The 17,744-nt window shown below is 36.5% G+C and overlaps 1 protein-coding gene across 4 annotated transcripts; it reads right to left on the bottom strand.

The window, feature by feature from the left end:
* Positions 1-133: 133 nt before the first annotated feature.
* Positions 134-16,540, bottom strand: LOC100179322 (alpha-actinin-2). Of its 4 annotated transcripts, none has more exons than XM_002130726.5 (22): positions 16,380-16,540; positions 12,992-13,096; positions 11,693-11,822; positions 11,367-11,453; positions 11,036-11,123; positions 10,613-10,691; positions 10,258-10,339; positions 9,963-10,048; positions 7,973-8,065; positions 7,699-7,824; positions 7,199-7,380; positions 6,727-6,856; positions 6,286-6,377; positions 5,781-5,889; positions 5,339-5,479; positions 4,828-4,989; positions 4,279-4,437; positions 3,959-4,084; positions 3,455-3,655; positions 2,832-2,915; positions 1,581-1,739; positions 134-1,231 (listed from the first exon to the last, which is right to left on the bottom strand). In XM_002130726.5, the coding sequence occupies exons 1-22, from the start codon at positions 16,464-16,466 to the stop codon at positions 1,073-1,075; spliced, it is 2,667 nt and encodes an 888-aa protein (XP_002130762.1). In that variant the 5' UTR covers positions 16,467-16,540; the 3' UTR covers positions 134-1,072. The 4 variants fall into 4 exon arrangements, with proteins under 4 accessions (XP_002130762.1, XP_002130676.1, XP_002130742.1 ...); XM_002130640.5 differs by lacking the exon at positions 2,832-2,915 and adding an exon at positions 2,589-2,672; XM_002130706.5 differs by lacking the exon at positions 2,832-2,915 and adding an exon at positions 2,380-2,445.
* Positions 16,541-17,744: the final 1,204 nt, after the last annotated feature.

Here is a 17,744-nt window from a genome sequence, read left to right as displayed (position 1 = left end):
TATGAATACACCATGTGTGTCTGGTGTATAAGAAGACACTCATGTTATAACTCGACATGAACAGAGCCGAAATACACCTATAACCGAGTCATGTTTCGAAGAGAACCGGACTGCTGAAAGAAATGCCACACTGTAATAACTCCTGCTTAAATTTTACTTTACGCACGCTGTCAAATATACGGCCGTAAACAAATTGTAAACTCATACACGATTAATAACATGAGAAAATTATTTCAACTCGTAGTCGTTTGTGGGGTGAAGGCATCGAGGGAGTGCGCACACACCAGCGGGTCGGGTTGGGAAAACGTAGTGCACAGCAAAACAAAAACAATTTAGGTGGATTTCTACAGGCCGGTGCGGCCATAGGGTATAATACGGAGGATATATTCACAAGCGGTCAATGTACAACGAAAAGCTGCGTAACGGTCATGCTGCCGCATCAGTTGTGATGCACGCGGTTGGATCGTTAAGAGCAAGGCACGGCCGATTGCTTACAAAGGGCAAGGGGGTTGGGGATACAGGGTTGCCGCTACTACTGTCAGGCACATCTTTTGGGTGAAAGGAAGGCATTAGTTGGACAACTTGTAATAAATTCGTCCATTAAAAAGCACTCTATTTTTAGTAAAGGTCAAATTGAAAAAAGGATGTTTGGTGAAAAAAGTATTGGAGTTGTATTTAAAGTAAAAGTCACCCAGAAACGAGCGGAGTAATGGGGCAGGTCGGTGCGTTTGTGGTTAATTATTGCAGCCATGTAAGCAAGAGCATGAGTTGTAAATTATATTGGCTGCCATTGAAGCGATCGCGAGCGTTAACACTACTTTGTGGCATCATGTTAATACCACTAGCACATACGTGGCTAAAACTGGATGGCAGATTATTTATTTGATTACGTCATTACGCGGCCGATTATTTCAGGCTTTGGAAGTTCACAAGAATTAGAGTATAGTACACAAACTAAACTGATTATATATACTGCTAATAAAAATCTGATTTCATTATGTGGGGGGGCAGCAAAACATAATTGTTTGCTGTTGTGTCCATTGATATAGAAATAAAATATCGCTTGCGCGGTTTAAAGATCAGACTCCCCATAGAGGGCGGTAGAGAAGCTTTCGTAGTCGAGTGCATCGCCTGGTGCATCCCCTGCGCTGTAACGAGACATACGACTGATGCAATACTCGGCCTGATCGGGTGGCAACTCGTTTCTCAACTCTTGGGCAGTGATGTAAGGCTGGTGGGGAAAGTAGGTTGTGAGAATGAGTGAGTTATATGTTCAAAAGTGAAACGGGCACAGTCTATCAGAAATTGTTTGGTGTATAATGGGTAAGTAATTTACCGTTAAGTTTATTTTCAGAAACATATTATACTTGACGAATATTTAAACAAACGATTAAAATAAAATGTAATGAATCTGAATAAAATTTATGGAAAATACAAAAAAATTAATGAAATACAAAAATTAGATTGAAACCAACCATAATGAAGAGTTTTTGGAAGGAAAAAAATCAAAATTAATTTATTCAAAATATTTGTCACCGAAAAAAACAAAAAATCGGTCAAAATATTTTAAAATTTCTTACCTTGTCACCGGCGAGAATACGGAAAGATTCGACAACTTGTTCGGCCGTGTCAGAATCCGTGCTTTCACGGGTCATGAAGTCAATGAAACTTTGGAAAGTAACGTTGTTTGTTCCACTTGGATCAACAAGTGCCATGATACGTTGGAACTCGGCTTCACCCTGTGTTGATGGAAGGTTAAGTTTTGTGGTTGTGGATACAGCATTAGTGGATTGCAAAAATGAACAAAAATGATATTTAACTTTTTACCAAAACAATGAATAAATTTTAACTTTTTTACAAAAAGTGAATCATTTTAAATTTTTAACAAAATATTTTTTTGTAGAATTCTTTGCTTTTAATTAGACCACACAAAAAGAATATAAATGGAGCTACTAACAATGCATAAAATCTAGTGATAAACTAACTGGGTATACACAGAACACAGTAACACACTATATCTACAGTTATTCGTTAATCCAAACATTCAATATACATTAGTGGTAAGCAGCAAGTAGCAACCAATACCCAACCACCCAAAAGTCTTTTCTAAACATTTATTTTAATACGAAACATTGCCCTTTACATTAAATATGTTTTTTTTGCAAAGTGTTGGTTTTCTCATCTACCAATCAAAGTTAGTATGTTGGGACCACTATAGTTACCCGGTTTTTTAGACTGCCTATAAAATTTGTTGATGTATTTTCATGTGGAATGACTTAAAGCATAATAAGAATACCAGCCCGGTTTTGGCTCAAAATGTTTTGGTGGATTTTGGGTGGGACAGTATTAGTTTAAGTAGGAGATTAGGTTATTTCGTACCAAGCGGTAACCCATAGATATGAGGACAGCAGCAAAGTCATCGGGCTCAAGAGCACCCTTGCGTTTCTGAGAAGAAAAGAAGAGAAAGGGATGAGAAAAAAGAAAGGAAGATAATTTTGTGAAAAAAGGAAATTCGAGATTGTTTGGTGAGGAGCAAATGAGAGGAGTGGAAGCAGAGGAGAAGAGATGGGAGTTCCCCTGCTGTTTACCTTCTCTTTCTTTCTATCCACCTCATACCCAAGCGAGGTTAGACAACCGTTAAATTCTTCTTGGTTAAGAACTCCCGAACTATCCTGTTAGATCAAGCATAACATGCAAATGAGTGAAAACCATGCGAGTTAGATGGAAACTACTGGGTTAAGGGCCCTGGGTGGGCACAACTGGGTTGAGAGGTAGTTTTAGTGGGTTAGGAGACACTCTGGCCATGCGAGGCTCTAGCTTCGCTTGTGTACCTGCACCGTGTCCGGTGTCACATCAAGGCCTGCCATAATAAGGCAGCCACGGAAATTTTCGGGGTGTAGCGTGCCGTTTTGGTCCTGTGCAGTAAAACGTTACCGGGCGTACCGGGTTTAAGTACAATGAAAATTGTAAGCGCAACAAAAAGATGCAAAAATCAAGCAAAAAATTGGCATGAACTGTGGAAGTTACCGTAACTGGTGCTCTAGCTTAGAGCGCCACAAAACACACAGAGTGCATGATGTCAAACTTAGTAGCTTACACGGTAAAATGAATGCACTGTAGGTGGTGACACGCATGCTTAGCATATGATGGTGGAAATACAATTTATAAATATCAGTTAAAATCATAACCCTGTTGAAAAAATGTTATGAAATAAATAATTAAGTAATTTAAATAGTTAAACAAGTATGTGTGTTCAAGAAAACAAGGTCTAACTTTAAATAATGAAACTTTGGACCAGACATACAGTATACAGAAAAACCTTCAGAATTTACTTTTAGTTTATCACATTGGCTGGCTGTTAAAAAAAATTTATCTAAACTTTAGGAATTTTTAATTATAACATATAAAGTTCGCAGCTTTTTTATGCGGAAAATCTCAATAAAGTTTTCCTTACCCGGTCGAAATGGTTGAATGAAGATCGGAACTCGTTCATTTGTTCTTGTGTCAATCCCTTGGCATCGCGCATGAGGATTTGGTTCTCAACCTCGTTAATTGTGAGCGCGATTGTTGTTTTAAGATGTTCCCACGCTGTGTGGATCGCTTCCATGGTATGTGGGGTTAATATGTTATCAAACACTAACTCGTCTTGCATTTCCTGGGATAAAGAAAGTCATATTACCACTTTGTACCAGGTACAAGGCCACTCCAAGGTTTCACCATAGACTTATTATCATTTTGTATGATAAAGGGTGAGTGACAGTTTTTGAACTAAATCTAAGACATTATATTATTGGCGGATCGAGAACTATATCTAAAAGGGTGTTTATGAAATATGTTATACTAGCTGTTGTAAAAAGTATTAAAAGTATTTATAAATTTTCAGAAGGGCAGGAAGGAGGTATATTTCAATACACAGCAACCCCCTCTATATCTGCCATAAGTACAAACTTCTACCAACCTGGTGTTTCTTCTCCAAAGCTTCAAGTTTAGGAACTTGAGCGACCATCTTCTGTTGGAACTCAACGAGACTATTCTTTACTTCTTCCAGTGAGCCAACCATTTCCATTGAGATACGGTTGGTGTCCTGGAACAATGGAATACGTTTTTTAAAGTGGGCCAACAAGTAAACTAGTAAAAAATAAACAAAACCCTAATTTTGAGTTGAAGAAAGTGGGAAAAATGTAACAAATGTGGCTAAATTTTGAAAATATAAAGCAAAGTGCATAAAAGTTTTGCACAAATATTTAATTCTAAGACTTATAAAAAGTCACAATTAACCTTTGTGATCTTAGTAATCCATGGATAAAGTTCGTTGGCGATCTGAGCGAATTCGTTTCTTAGCAGTTCGTGGCGTTTCTGTTTGCTTAGTTCAGTTTGTAGTGAAGCGTCACGCACAGGGACCATGTCACACACTGTCCTCCACTTTTCTCGAAGTTCCTACGAAATTTACCATTATAAAGGACCCTGCTGTGGTATAAATAAATCGCCATTTTTTCTTCAATAGGCACCAAACCTGCAATGGCAGGATGGGCCCTAGAATTTCTTCCTCAGCACCAACAAGTTAGGTTTGTGACATAAGAATAAGCATCCACTTATCCTTTCCCTTTTCAATAGCTATGTTCTAGCTTATAGATTTCATTTCAAAAGTGTTTCAGCAATAAATCTTAAGCTTGTTGATTTTTGCGTTTAAAGTTGCTAAAACAACTTGTTTCCGAGGACTTTTAATTTTTTAGCATTTGATACAAAAAAAGTGTAAAATTTGTGGGCTTGACATGGCTGTATGATTATACAAAGTGTTTGCATTGTATAGTTGTTGTAATTATTTACCTCTTCGGAAATAGTTGAGTACGTGTTGACACAGACTTGTTCAGGCAAGCCATATTGTCGCTGTATCTTCTTAATGTTCTGTACAAGAGCGCTGATGCTTTCCTCTTCCTTCTGTGCTTGTGGAAGCGTGTCTTTGAACGAGACATGAGCTTCAATCAAGCCCTGGTGGATCAGAAATATTCATTACATTTGCTTGATTAACACAATAGTTGCATGTGCATTGTTTTCAAAACCCTTATGGTATACACCTCATGCTCACTGTCGAGTTATAAAATGGGTGTATTCTTATACACCAGACACACATGGTGTATTCATACACCTCATGCTCACTGTCGAGTTATAACATAAGTGTCTTCTTATACACCAGACACACATGGTGTATTCATACATCTCATGCTCACTCTCAAATTATATAGCATAAGCATAGGCTATATACATATATATATTTATATAGACCAAAAAGCATTCCTGCACCGCAGTCAGCAATAGACGAAACAAACACCAAACAAACCTTAATCTCGTCAATAGAATGCACGATAAACATATCTTCCAAGTCTTCCTTTGCTCCATCCAACCAGTTGTTGAAGGGAGCGGCTCTTTTGGCAAACTCCAGATGTTGCTGCTCAATGGAATCCAAGATTTGCTCGATGTTCTGGAGGACACAAGAAGAAAAGAAAATGGTCATATAGTGTATACAGCAGAAGAGGAGACAAGAAGATTGCAACAGCATTAAGAAAAGCTAACAACTGAAGTTAAAGCTGTGACAAAAATTCTCCAAAGTAAAAGCTGGCTTAAGTCCATTGAAGGATAAGATAACTTCCAATAAAAAGCAATAAATTTGATTTCCTGGGTAGTTTTAATACAAACATAACCTCTGCTGCGTTTTCTGTTATGTTGCAAAATAATTGTACCACAAGTTAAATACTTAAAACATTGTTCATTTCATAAATTACCTCAAGAGCAGTTCTTCGCTTTTGAGTTGCATCACCAAGTCGATCCCATTCATTACAGATGGCTGCACAACTATCATTGATGGTACGAGCATCGTGGTAGTCAAGATCACTGTATAAATAATGGTATTGTTAACTGTGGGTAAACATCAGGGCAATGCATGGTGGTTTATTCATTTGCTGCTTCTGAGTTAAAACTTGAGGTTCATCAATATAAGTACTATGTGAGTCAACTTCAATGGTATTACTGAATGAATGAATGTAACCTATTTATCCTAGCGTAGCAGGGCAAGAAAAGGCTCTATAACTGAGGTGTTCTGTTTCATACACATCGTGCCCGCTTATGAGTTACCACATATGTAACTTGTGGGTGATTATTCATTTTTTTTCCTTTTTTTTGTAATGTAAAGCCGTAAGGCCCCAAACTCACAAATTCTGGGCTAGTGGCAGGGAAGCTTACCACGGCGCCGGTTAAATGACAAATATAACTACCATATGCAACACTCACTTGAGTTCTTGACCAATAGCAGCAATTTGTTCAACTCTGTCTTGATGGGCAGCCAAATCACTTTCAAACGCTTCATGTTTTTTCATCAAAGCCTAAAGTATGGAAAAGGTAGCTTAATCAACTGTTATGCTGGCTATGGTATGCTTATATATGAGAAATGTGTGGAGGTGTGGCTACTTGAAAAATAAACTATTTGTGTATTTGCAAACCCAAGTTTTGCTACACAAGTAAGTATGTTATGTTAAGTTTACACTAAATTTTGAACAGCAAGTTACAATGATGAGGGTGGAAATGGGCAAAATCTTTTCTGCGTTGCATTAATCAGTAAACAATGGAACCAATAAGTTGGATTTGTTTGATAGAAACGCGTGTCTAACTATCCCTGCCTCCCCTGCATTTTAAAGTTTTGTTTTGCTTTGTGTATATTGAAGGTTGGGCTACCTTGACTTCTTGGAAGGTGCAAACTTTATAATCCTCTGATGCGAGAGCTTCTTCCTGACCACGAGACCACTTCTGATGAATTCCAGCTTTGTGGTAAAACTTCTTGGCAAGATGGTCAAGTCGCTCTAACCTGTGTAGAAGATTTTGTGCTAAATTTATTAAAAATTTGGTTGATGCAATAATTTTAAACAACACTTTTTAAAAACTGATGTAAACAACAAAGGAGGTTTAAATACTGAATCCAACACATTGGCCATAATTTTGAAACTTTTTGTTTTTTATTTGATGTTATATATATTCCTGCTATCCTGAACTCATGACATCGTATTCCTGATTGCAACTAACATCATTTTTAAATTGCTTTATTTTGTTAATATTTTATGTGGTGGATCCCACAGCGTGGCACGACATGGGTGCTAGGATTTATACCAGGATTGGCCCATTACCCCCAAATCCCAAGAACCACCTTTACCTTCTCATCTCAGCAAGCAGCCACTCTTCATATCCTTTCTCTGCTCCTTCCAATCCTTTCCATGCATTCGCGATATCTTGTACCAACTTGCCCTCCGATGGCATGAACGCTGGTCGATTGCTGAGACGAAGCTTCGTCTGCAGAGTGTTGTATGCTGCCTCCAAATGACCTTTCTCTTCAGTCTATAATATAAAAATATTGTAATAAATAATAATTCTTTTCAGTCTATAATACAGCATAGTGGAACGAAAAATGATCGCTTGAGTCAAAATAGAACATAGAATGATTTGTGTTAGTTTCTATTCTATTTTATTTTATGTGTTATTATTTAAAATTTTCAAAGAAGGGATTAAATTACCATGAAAACCATAAAACTGTTAGATGCACGAGGTTTGGGACTATGAAAAATAAAAAAAACAAAAAAACAGAATGCTTAACAATTTAAAAAGTCTTGACAAAAATAAGCAAACAAAAAACTTTTAAACTTCACAATTTCTCACCTTTGGTGGTTTCTGCTTCACTCTGTAATCTCTGAAGTCGTCAAGTTTTCTTTGCACGCCTTCCATGGTGTTGTCCGTGGTACGGTCTTCAAGCCACGGCTTCATTCTTTCAATCCACTCCAGCAACTAAGGTCGTAAAATATGGTTATTACTTGGTGCAAAAAGTTTTGGTTAATAGTTTTGCTAATCTGGTGGGACTTGATAAAGTTCTACACTGAGAATATAATATATAGTAATTTTGTTGTAGTTATACAGCAAGGTTTAATTAACTCACATCAGATGCAAGTCTCTCATACTCATCCATCAATCTTTCATTCTCCTGGTTCAAACCAAGAACCTTCAAGATCCTGTTTGCTGCAGTTTCGGCCTGTTACATTAAAAGCACAATTTAAAAACACATTACTACTTGTGATTTCATAAAGATCCAATTAACATTTATAAATATATATTTTTTCAAATATCATTTTTTTACAGTTTTTAAAAAATTAAAAAAACAAAAACAAGCACAAATATTACAATAAATTTAAAATACAAAATATAAGTTATAGCAAAAGAGAGAGATTGAAAAAATACAGTTAAAGACATGAAATAGTGAAGTATAAGAACTGGTAAGCATGATATGAAATGATATTTAAGCAAAGAATGAAAGGAAAAATAAGCGAACCTTATCGTTGCCAGAGAACGCATGATAGAATGCGGCAACGTAAGTCATGATAGAACGCTCATCTGGTTTCGCCATTTCGAAAATGTCTGAAGTGGAAATGAATGAAGAATGAGAAAAAGGATATTTTTGGCGATTTCAAGCTGTTTTTGTGTAACAGTATAAGCTGGGTGCATGGTTCACAATTTAGACGTAAATGGCGCGCAGTTAATTTTTAAACTTCAAGTATGGATGGTTTCAATGGCACCTCTATCTATATTTGACATACTGACCAAAAATATGGTGATCATTATAATATGAGTGTTGATTTTATTAGTGTGTGAAAAGTGAGTATGTAGAGTAGCTTAAACAGCTGCTTCAAGTAATTTTGAATTTTGATGCGGGATTCAAAAATGCATGATTGTGGATTATATGAAACTGTTTGTTGTTGATATGGCGAGAATAAAAGATGATTTAAAACGAGTTTAAACCGGTTTTTGGTTGGCAAAGGCGTGATAGAAGCAAGAGACATAAGTCATAACAGATTTTTCATCAGGGTATGGGATTTCTGACATTTCTATGAAAAAATAAATAAATCATTTATTTTTGATCATTCAGGAAGTTATGATTCTTTAATACCTTTAACCTGTGGCTATAATTGATTGGTTTAAAGTCCGTTTGCTATTTCACAACACATTATTATCAGTGAATAATACCCTTTTTATAACATGGACCAATATATTTACTATAACAGCAGTGTAAGACCTTCAATTTACAGAAGTTACAATTGAAACTGATGATGCAATAAAAGGAGTGGGTAACCGCAACTATTGTGTGTAACGTTTGATAAAAAAATATGTTTTTTATTGACTACATAATCAAATAAGAAATATCAAGGTTGGGTAACACTGAGACATCCAGTTGGGAAACACTGCTCTAATTTAAAAGTCTGTAGGGCAATTCGTATTTAATCCATCTCATAAAACAGACAGTTGTAATGTGTTGAGATGCTTTAGGCAAAGGCATTTAACTGAATGATTAGCTTGCTTACATAATGTTCTAGTTTGTGGTATTTTAAAGCTAATTGCGTCATATCCAACTTAGTGCTCGGCTAACTACTTGATTGTGAGCGACTGAAACCACTTCACTATCACTTGTAACTTGAAATTGTTCGATTACTTGTGTTAACTTGGCTGCTGTGGGTGAAGTGCTAAATTATGACCAAAAATAACCATATTATTTTACTTTTAACACCTCATGTTGTATGTGTGTTACTTTACCTTAACTTTAGTTAAACAAAGTTAAACTTTTTCTTCCTTTTTTTTTTAAGTTTTTTTTAAAATAATTATTAATTGTACTAAAACGTTACCCTTAATAATGCTACAGTTAAAATGCTAGAATTTGTTCTCATTTTATCAATTGAATCAAAGATCTAACCTAACTCTAATGAATTTGGTGTCTACGTTTTATTATTTTAAGTTTTGTCCCATTATGAAACCTGCTTTCTACATTAGCCTAATTTTTTGGAAGTAGAATTATTAAATAAATGTTTCATTTAGCAGCAGAAAGAAGGAAAGGTTGAAAGGAGAATTTGAGATTAACTTGATTTTAAACCTTCCACTACCTTCTGTGCCCCAGAGAACGCATGGTAGTAGCATGATACGTATGTCATTATAGCTCTTTCATCAGGCTTGGCCATTTCTACAAGTTCTGTTACAACAAATACAAGTTACACCTGAATTATTGCTATGTCAGCATATTGCTGCAGTGGGAGTTGGGGCAATGGCAGATCCACATCATGCCTTTTTATAAAAAATCTTTATGACTGTCATATTGACTGTTGGGCTATAGGACTGTCATTTCTATTTTTAATTTTCATGTTTCTGTAAAACCACACCATAGGAAGACCTAAAGCTTACCTTGAGCGTCCAACATCTGTGGGATGTCAAGATGTTTCTCTGCGACTTCAAACGCTGTTTGCAGATTGGTCAATGGGTCGTCCTGGAAAAGGAGAGTTAATTATTAAAACCGATCACATTTTTTAAAATCTGTCAAAAAACCAACAAGTTTTAATTTGTTTGAACTTAAAAATATAAAATCTCAAATATAAATTGCCACCGGATTATAACGAAGTACGTACTGCTGTTTTCAAAGAGCTTATTTCAAACAAAAAGACACACAAGACATAACTTATGTTTTGTTTCATGATTTTAAGTCCCATGCCCCACCACCCAACCCCATAGGCCACACTGACGACACAAAATAAACTATTACCTTTCGTAGTTTATCATAGTCGATAAGATCTGGTCTATGCCTGTGAATAAGGGCACAGAAAGCCAAACCATCTTTCCAGCTGAAAAGTAGAGAAATTTGATGATCAACAAGTAATTTACATCAACAATAGCTTGGTGTGGTGACAAAATTAAAATGAAGAAAAACTATGATATTTAGAAAAACACGTCTAGACCTATATGACAACTAGAAAGGATTTAAAAAAATGTTGGAATTTAATATCTTACACAATTCATGACAGTTATAAAATACTGGTTCACTTTATACTATGGCTCATTTTTACACAGCTTCAATGTTGGTAGGAAAAAAATGAACATTCCAAAAAATTAAAGTATAAAAAATAAATATAATCTATATATATATAAAATACTAGATTCTAAAACACTACAGTAACAAATCTTCCACCTCATATGGAAGTTCTGCACGTTAACATTCTTGTATGGGGCAGTTTTACGTTGACACCACAACAATAATCCTTCTTTGGCAGAAGATTCTGAAGAAATAAGAACATTTAAATAACTATTGAAGTAGAGATATGTTCAGTGAAATAAGGACCCAACGAGTTGTTATTATAAGTTCAATTTAAATTAAAAGGATATAATTCTAAACTATTTTTTTAACATTATATAAAAACTTTAAAACATGGTGTTCAGTCTCTTGAGCCTAATTGAAACGTCTTGATAAATAAACCGATACCTACAGGTTAATTCATCTATGTCTACCACAACCATCTTACCTTCCACTGAGATATCTTGGATAGCGAATCTGAGGATAATGGTCCAGATCATACCCAGTGTCATCTTTGCATTCCCGTCCACGATTTCTAAGGAAAATATTAACTTTTATAGAAAATACTTCGCAAAAAAAAGACTACTTTTAAAATATTGCAGCGCTTTTAATATGCTGCAGTGAAATTTCCACAATCATAGAAATAGTATTTCTGCAATGAAGATTACTTTCGCAAGACATTCCATTCTAATTCTATGTGATTGAGGTTTAGAACCATAAATTCAGGATTGACTGGTCAATTTTGCAAGACACAGAATATAGAAATAAGCTTACCTTCTGCACCAATAGACACCAAGCGAACTCCTTTGCTTGCAATAAACTCCAGAGCTTTGTTAACGTTGGCAATCTTGTGGAACCTCATTTTACCACGGTCAGGTTTTGGCAGTTGTTCCCCGGATATCACCTGCAAGTAACAACAGGATTGTTAATTTGTTACAATGATGAATAGAGCTAGCATCTTGCTTTTAAGAGTTGGGTTTAAAATTTGGCTCACCAGTGTTTTTAACAAATTTGTGTTTTGCTTATTCTTTTTAAAAGAGGCAAAACAGAAGAACTATGGCCAGAATTGGCCTAATGCTTGAATGCCTATAATAGTTTAAAAACAAATGTATACAAAAACAACATTTGCAGTCACAATATTTATCAGTGAGTCATTCATAACTGTGGTGGGTAATGTGCTCGAGAATGAAGAACTGCTCGAGTGCCATTGAAAACAAAGTCCATTCATTCTCAAAAACAAGTGGAATAAGTAACCACTGACCGGGTAGTAAGTAACATTTCAAACCACTCAATATTAACTGCATAATGGACTATTATCTACATTGTGGGCAAGCTGCTAATTCTAATTAAGGTTACTACATGTCACCCCTACTTTAGAATAGGCTTAACAACACATATTTTGGTAATATAGTAGTCTTTTAATAATTTAATTAGGTAAATATACGTGTATATTTTAACACCAAACTGATACTGGTTTATAAAATATAATATAAAAATCCTACACCTTAAATTATTAATAAATCAAACAAGTTTCGTCAGTATCTATTCTTGGTAACTGTTACATTAGTAAACATAGTTTGACATTTGCCGGTGTAATACAATACTTCAAAGCAAGAACCATAAACATGATTGGGATATTTCCTTTTTATGTTTTACTGAATGTCAACAATCAACAATGAAATGTAGCAAATCTATAAGGGTCATCAAAGGTGTATAAAAAGATAGCATATTGAAACAACTTCTGTTAAAGGTTAAACTATGAGGTTAAAAATAAAGACTTTTCTTGCATTCAATGATTAACTGAATATTGTAAGTAGTGCTTTGTGCTGGTGGTGAAAATTGATAAGAAATTTAATCAATGCAAGCATATATTACTTTTAATTTTAACTTATAAGTGATTTTATGCTAAAACACAAGTTTTGTCAGCTATAGTGGACCGTCAACAACGTGCATGCCATTTGAGTGTAATTAGCATGAGGTGCATTTCATGCAGGAAGCAATGAAGCTTTACTTCCTGAAGCTGAGCACCTATAAGATTTGCATGGTAGCATGATGCATAACATAACCACCCACCTCCAATAACAACATGAGTTTCAGTCCGTTACGAAAATCCTCCTCGATATGCTCAATCTGTGTGCCAGCCTTCCTAAGGTGGGAGTTGCACCAGGCTGTGAAGGTCTGGAAATAAGGAAATATTTTAAACATTTGTGGGATTTTCCATTTATATTTGTAATGTATAGAAATAACTATGAAAACTGGCGCAACCAGGCCTTTAAAAATTCCCCTTTGACAAAAAAATGTTGGTTATATTTAGGTGGCGATGATTTTGGGGAGAATGGGATGAAAAACGGTTGCAAAATAATCAGGAGTGTTTGTGTTTACTTAGAGTTTCACATTCAGAATATATTTGAATTTACAGCAAAAGTCTTGTTGTTTGGGTCACTAAAATACAGTTTGTTTTGTTCCTTTTTTTGTTAAACAAAACTTTTAAATACATTGCTTGTGCAGGTCGACAATGTTGTATAAAACTGAACACAATAAACGTGGTATGGTGGTATATATGATAGAGGTATAAAATATCACCTTTCCTAAAGTACACAAATGATAGGAGCGAATACAATTTAACTTGGTTAATGGATAACACATTCCAACAGTGTACATCATGCTAATAAACATGGGTGTAGCATGGTTGAAAGTTGAAATATTCAATTTGTTCTTAAATAACCTGCCTTCAATGTTAAAACTAAAACTGTAATTACCCCAAGAATAACTACAAATTAGGTTTACCCTGGGAAATATACTTAATTCATACATAAGAGACTTTGATTGGTAAAGTGTATGTGTTATAAAACAAATTTACTGGTTTATGTTTCGCTAAAGTGTAAGTGTATACTTCTATTCACTTTTTGTTTAATGTATTTCTATTTAAATCAGTGACACACACATATAGACTAAATTAGCCTCTCACAGCTTTAGAATGTGGTTGTTCTTAACACAGCCAAGGTTAATCATGTAGTTTAACAGTGTAGCAATTATCGCTACGGGCAAGCCTGCCCAGCCACATAGGATTAATGCAAATCTCCTGATCAAGGCACGGGCTTACGATTGCGCAATAGCAATGCGCTGATGACGTCACACTCGTACCGGCAGTCGTGCGCAATAATTTAGAAATTCGCCGGCAGGTTTTGCGGCGGACGTAGCTGCTAACTTGCCCCCGGCATTTTTACTGAGAGAAAATGCTTTGACGAGCAACGAATCGTGCGTAAAGTCCGTTAAACGAGGCGGGAAACCTGAAACGAGAGAATAAAGACTCGCCAAATTACCTGCTTGTGGGAGCTTTATTGGTTTGCTTATTTTACTATTTTCGTTATAACAAATGTTGTTTTACGCGGGAAAACATCGACGTTGTTTTTTTGGATCTATTCTTACTTGTTGGATATTTTGTAAATTTTATTCCGCGTAACTATGATTGTGTATTATATCCATCGGGAGTGTAAATTTTGACAAGTGTGGGAAAGTATACGATTGATTAATTCCTGAAAATCGAACAGTTTTCCCTGAAGCTAAACGCCTCAAGTAACGTGTAAAGTAAAAAGAGAGCACCGGTACCGGATGCGCAAGACTGCGCCAGGCTAAATAACAACTCGGCACCGAGGAATTCCTCAGATTAGAACGTAGTGAAGGAACCAGCCAAGCGGTATATTTGTACAGCGATACTGAAGTCCTGGCTTTAGATCACGTGACGCAAACGTGCTTCTTAGCGCCACCAAGCGACCGGAGGAAATGCTAAACGTCATTCGTCAATCGTCCAAAAGTTACATAGTTTATACTTAGTTTAGTTTGTCTTGAAAATTTACAAATATAACGCCATGTAAAGACAAACCAATTACAAAGATGAGGTTCTATCATAAACTACCGTCAACAAGCCTAAGTCCGGTACCGCTGTGCCGGTATAGGTTCGTGACAACAACAATATCTTACACACAGACACAGTGTCTTAGTATGACGAGGCAATATAGTATGCATTGAAAACATTGTATTATTCATTCTTTTACTACGGACTTTTGTGTTGAATATTCGTTTAATTAAGGGTTAAAATGTAGGTGTGTGACGATCGATTAAACATGTCTTTGAATACCAGGGCGTGACTACAGTATGGTGCGCTGTTATGTAATGCACGACTAACAATATATAAGGGGTTTCCAATTACGGTGAAAGGTAATTTGAATATGTTAACTCGCCTACAAGTAATTGAGTAGAATATTTGTTTATACATTGTAAGGTTCGGTTTTGGTGTTAATTGATTGCTTCGGAATTAGAAGATGGGTCAGTTGTTTGCGCGTGAGGTTTAACAATCTTGGTCGTCTAACCGCGTAACTGGACGCCGAAAATGGACATCGTGCTATTGTGAGAGTTTCGTAACACTGGGTCTAAATTCACGGAAGTTGTCTTAAAAGGAAGGATGTGCGTGTGCGTGTATTGAAAACAACAACGCTTGCAATATTTGTTAGTGAGCTCCCTTGAGTTGTGCTGTCTTGCAGAAACTAAAACCGACAGGGTTTCTTGTATAAATGAATGAATGTAACTTACTTTATCCTCGCGTGGCCGGAAAATGAGAGTCGTTATCACACGAGTGTTCATACACTTCGTGCCATCTTACAAGTTACCATGTATGTTACTTTGTGGGAGATTATTCTTATTTTTTTCATTTTTTTATGTATGGCTCATAACTTGGTCAAGCCATGGGTTTGGGGTTTTAACATGCGAGGTTACACGTTTTTGCGGTCACTCTAAAAATGGTTTCGGTATTAACAAAGCCATTGTGTTTTTTTACCGCTAAATCTATGTGCGGGGATCCTTATTTCTCTAAGGCCGCAGTTGAATTCGAGGCATCCCAGGTACATGTACGTAGCGTGAGTGAACATAATAGAGCGTTCGACTCGCTGTGCCATCTTTTGCATTGAAACTACGTGGAGCGAGTGGGTAATACTCGGCAGGATGCGTCGATCACAATAGATCAGTAGAGAGACAGTAAGCACACGCATCTCCCTTTCGGGGGTTTGCTCATTCAGTTAAGAATACTATATACAGCCCGACACAATAATAACCACCTACTTCGTCACAGATCGTGAGCATACCCCACCACAAGGAGACGAAAATCAAATAATTAAAGCCAAATTTGGACATTTTGGTCGTGATTAACGACAACTAATAACACACATAGTGGTGTAATTACTTCTTAGAAACAAGTCACGCCCTATGCAAAACAAAATAAACGTATTTTACCATTTGGTGCGCTACTAGATTGCAATGTTCGTATAATTTGCATTCTTTCCACCGAATGATACGAAAAATGTAAATTCTAGCGGCAAAGAGACCAATTCGGCAAAACGTGTCTGAAATTCGTCACAGCGGATCCTGGGGCGATGAGGTTTGGTTTCTTAATCAGTTTACAACTTACCTTCCGTTGCTGTCTCTCCCACGCTGGGTCGAGGAGTCCTTCTCTGTCCCATCCTTCCTCCTGTTGCATATACTGCTGTTCATCCATTACTAGTTTCCTTGTCAAGCCACCTAATTTTACCAACCTAATACCAGGTCCCTGTCACGAAAGGAGAATTAGTACGGGTACCGGCGGGGTTGCTATTAACCGTAGTGCTTCATGAATAATAGAACTATCTTAAACGAATTCTACCGCCTGTTGAGAACGCAGTACCAGAGATGGTAAGACCAGACGCGATGGATGCTCTATCTACTGCAACGTCATACGATATAAGTAAACCCGGCGAGTGGTTGCTCCAAAAAAGGCGAGCAACAGACAGCTGACGTTGGTACGTCACATTTGCAGTGCGAGGAAGGGCGCTCATGCAGGCGACGATTTGCTGTCATTTCTCATTAGATGTCCTACTTTCTTTTACTCAAGTAGTTTCACGATCGATGGCAACTCGCTACAATAAACTTGTACAAGGCCGCAGCTGGCGAAAGATTGGAATACATCATACTATTCTCACGGTTTTTTGTGCTACGTCTTAATCAATTGAACCGCAACAAAAAGAAAGCCTACACCTTCACTTGGCCATAATTACGATGGAATGATAACAGGGTATTGTTTGAGCGTCCTCACATAACAACAATGAGCTATATTAGTTTGCGCAACGCAACCCACGGTCTAAATCTGTAATTTAACAACGATCGGACGGCAGAGGCGACACAACATAACATTGCTCATATTTTTATAAGCAAAGTAACGTATTACACACTACCGGCACAGGCAACTGAAAACAAGTTTACACTGAAGCGTATCTGAACACTGCATATCCAGTTTCGCTAATTTCCGCACGGTAGAGACAGCAGTTGAAATGCCAATTCGACAGCATTGGAACTGGAAAGATCGTCCAACAACATAAAAGTGGCGAGGGATGAAACCTCGTTTAATGTAGGTCTTGGCAAGCAAACACGAAAAACAAATATAGCCACTGCACCGGGTGTTGTCCAGAATAACATGAAACGGTTGCGTGTTTTACGAGGGCGGCCGAATTGCCACGCATCATATGACGTCACACGGGGGTTATTAGCCGCCATAGAACATTTAAGCGGCGATTATCTATAAGAGAACCCGCGGAACTTTATATAACGCTGACAGAATTTGCAATACATAAGTATAAACAATTGACACGGTTATTAAAAATAAAATACAATTCATACGAATTAAACATGTTCTATCTCAAAATCGAAAAAATAAATATTGCATAAAAAAGACTAAAAGAGTATTACTTTTGTACATACCCAGAACATAAGAATTATATATAAATTATATATATACATATTA

This window comes from Ciona intestinalis, chromosome 11 (assembly GCF_000224145.3).
Source record: "Ciona intestinalis chromosome 11, KH, whole genome shotgun sequence".
NCBI lineage: Eukaryota > Metazoa > Chordata > Ascidiacea > Phlebobranchia > Cionidae > Ciona > Ciona intestinalis.
This window is presented reverse-complemented; position numbering and strand designations above follow the sequence as displayed.

Coding starts and splice junctions, on each gene's coding strand:
- LOC100179322 (XM_002130726.5), bottom strand. CDS start 16,466: ATGGATGAACAGCAGTATATGCAACAGGAGGAAGGATGGGACAGAGAA. Junction 5,890..6,285: donor GCTATTGGTCAAGAACTCAA/GTGAGTGTTGCA, acceptor TTATTTATACAG/TGATCTTGACTACCACGATG. Junction 2,916..3,454: donor CATTCAACCATTTCGACCGG/GTAAGGAAAACT, acceptor TTTACTGCACAG/GACCAAAACGGCACGCTACA.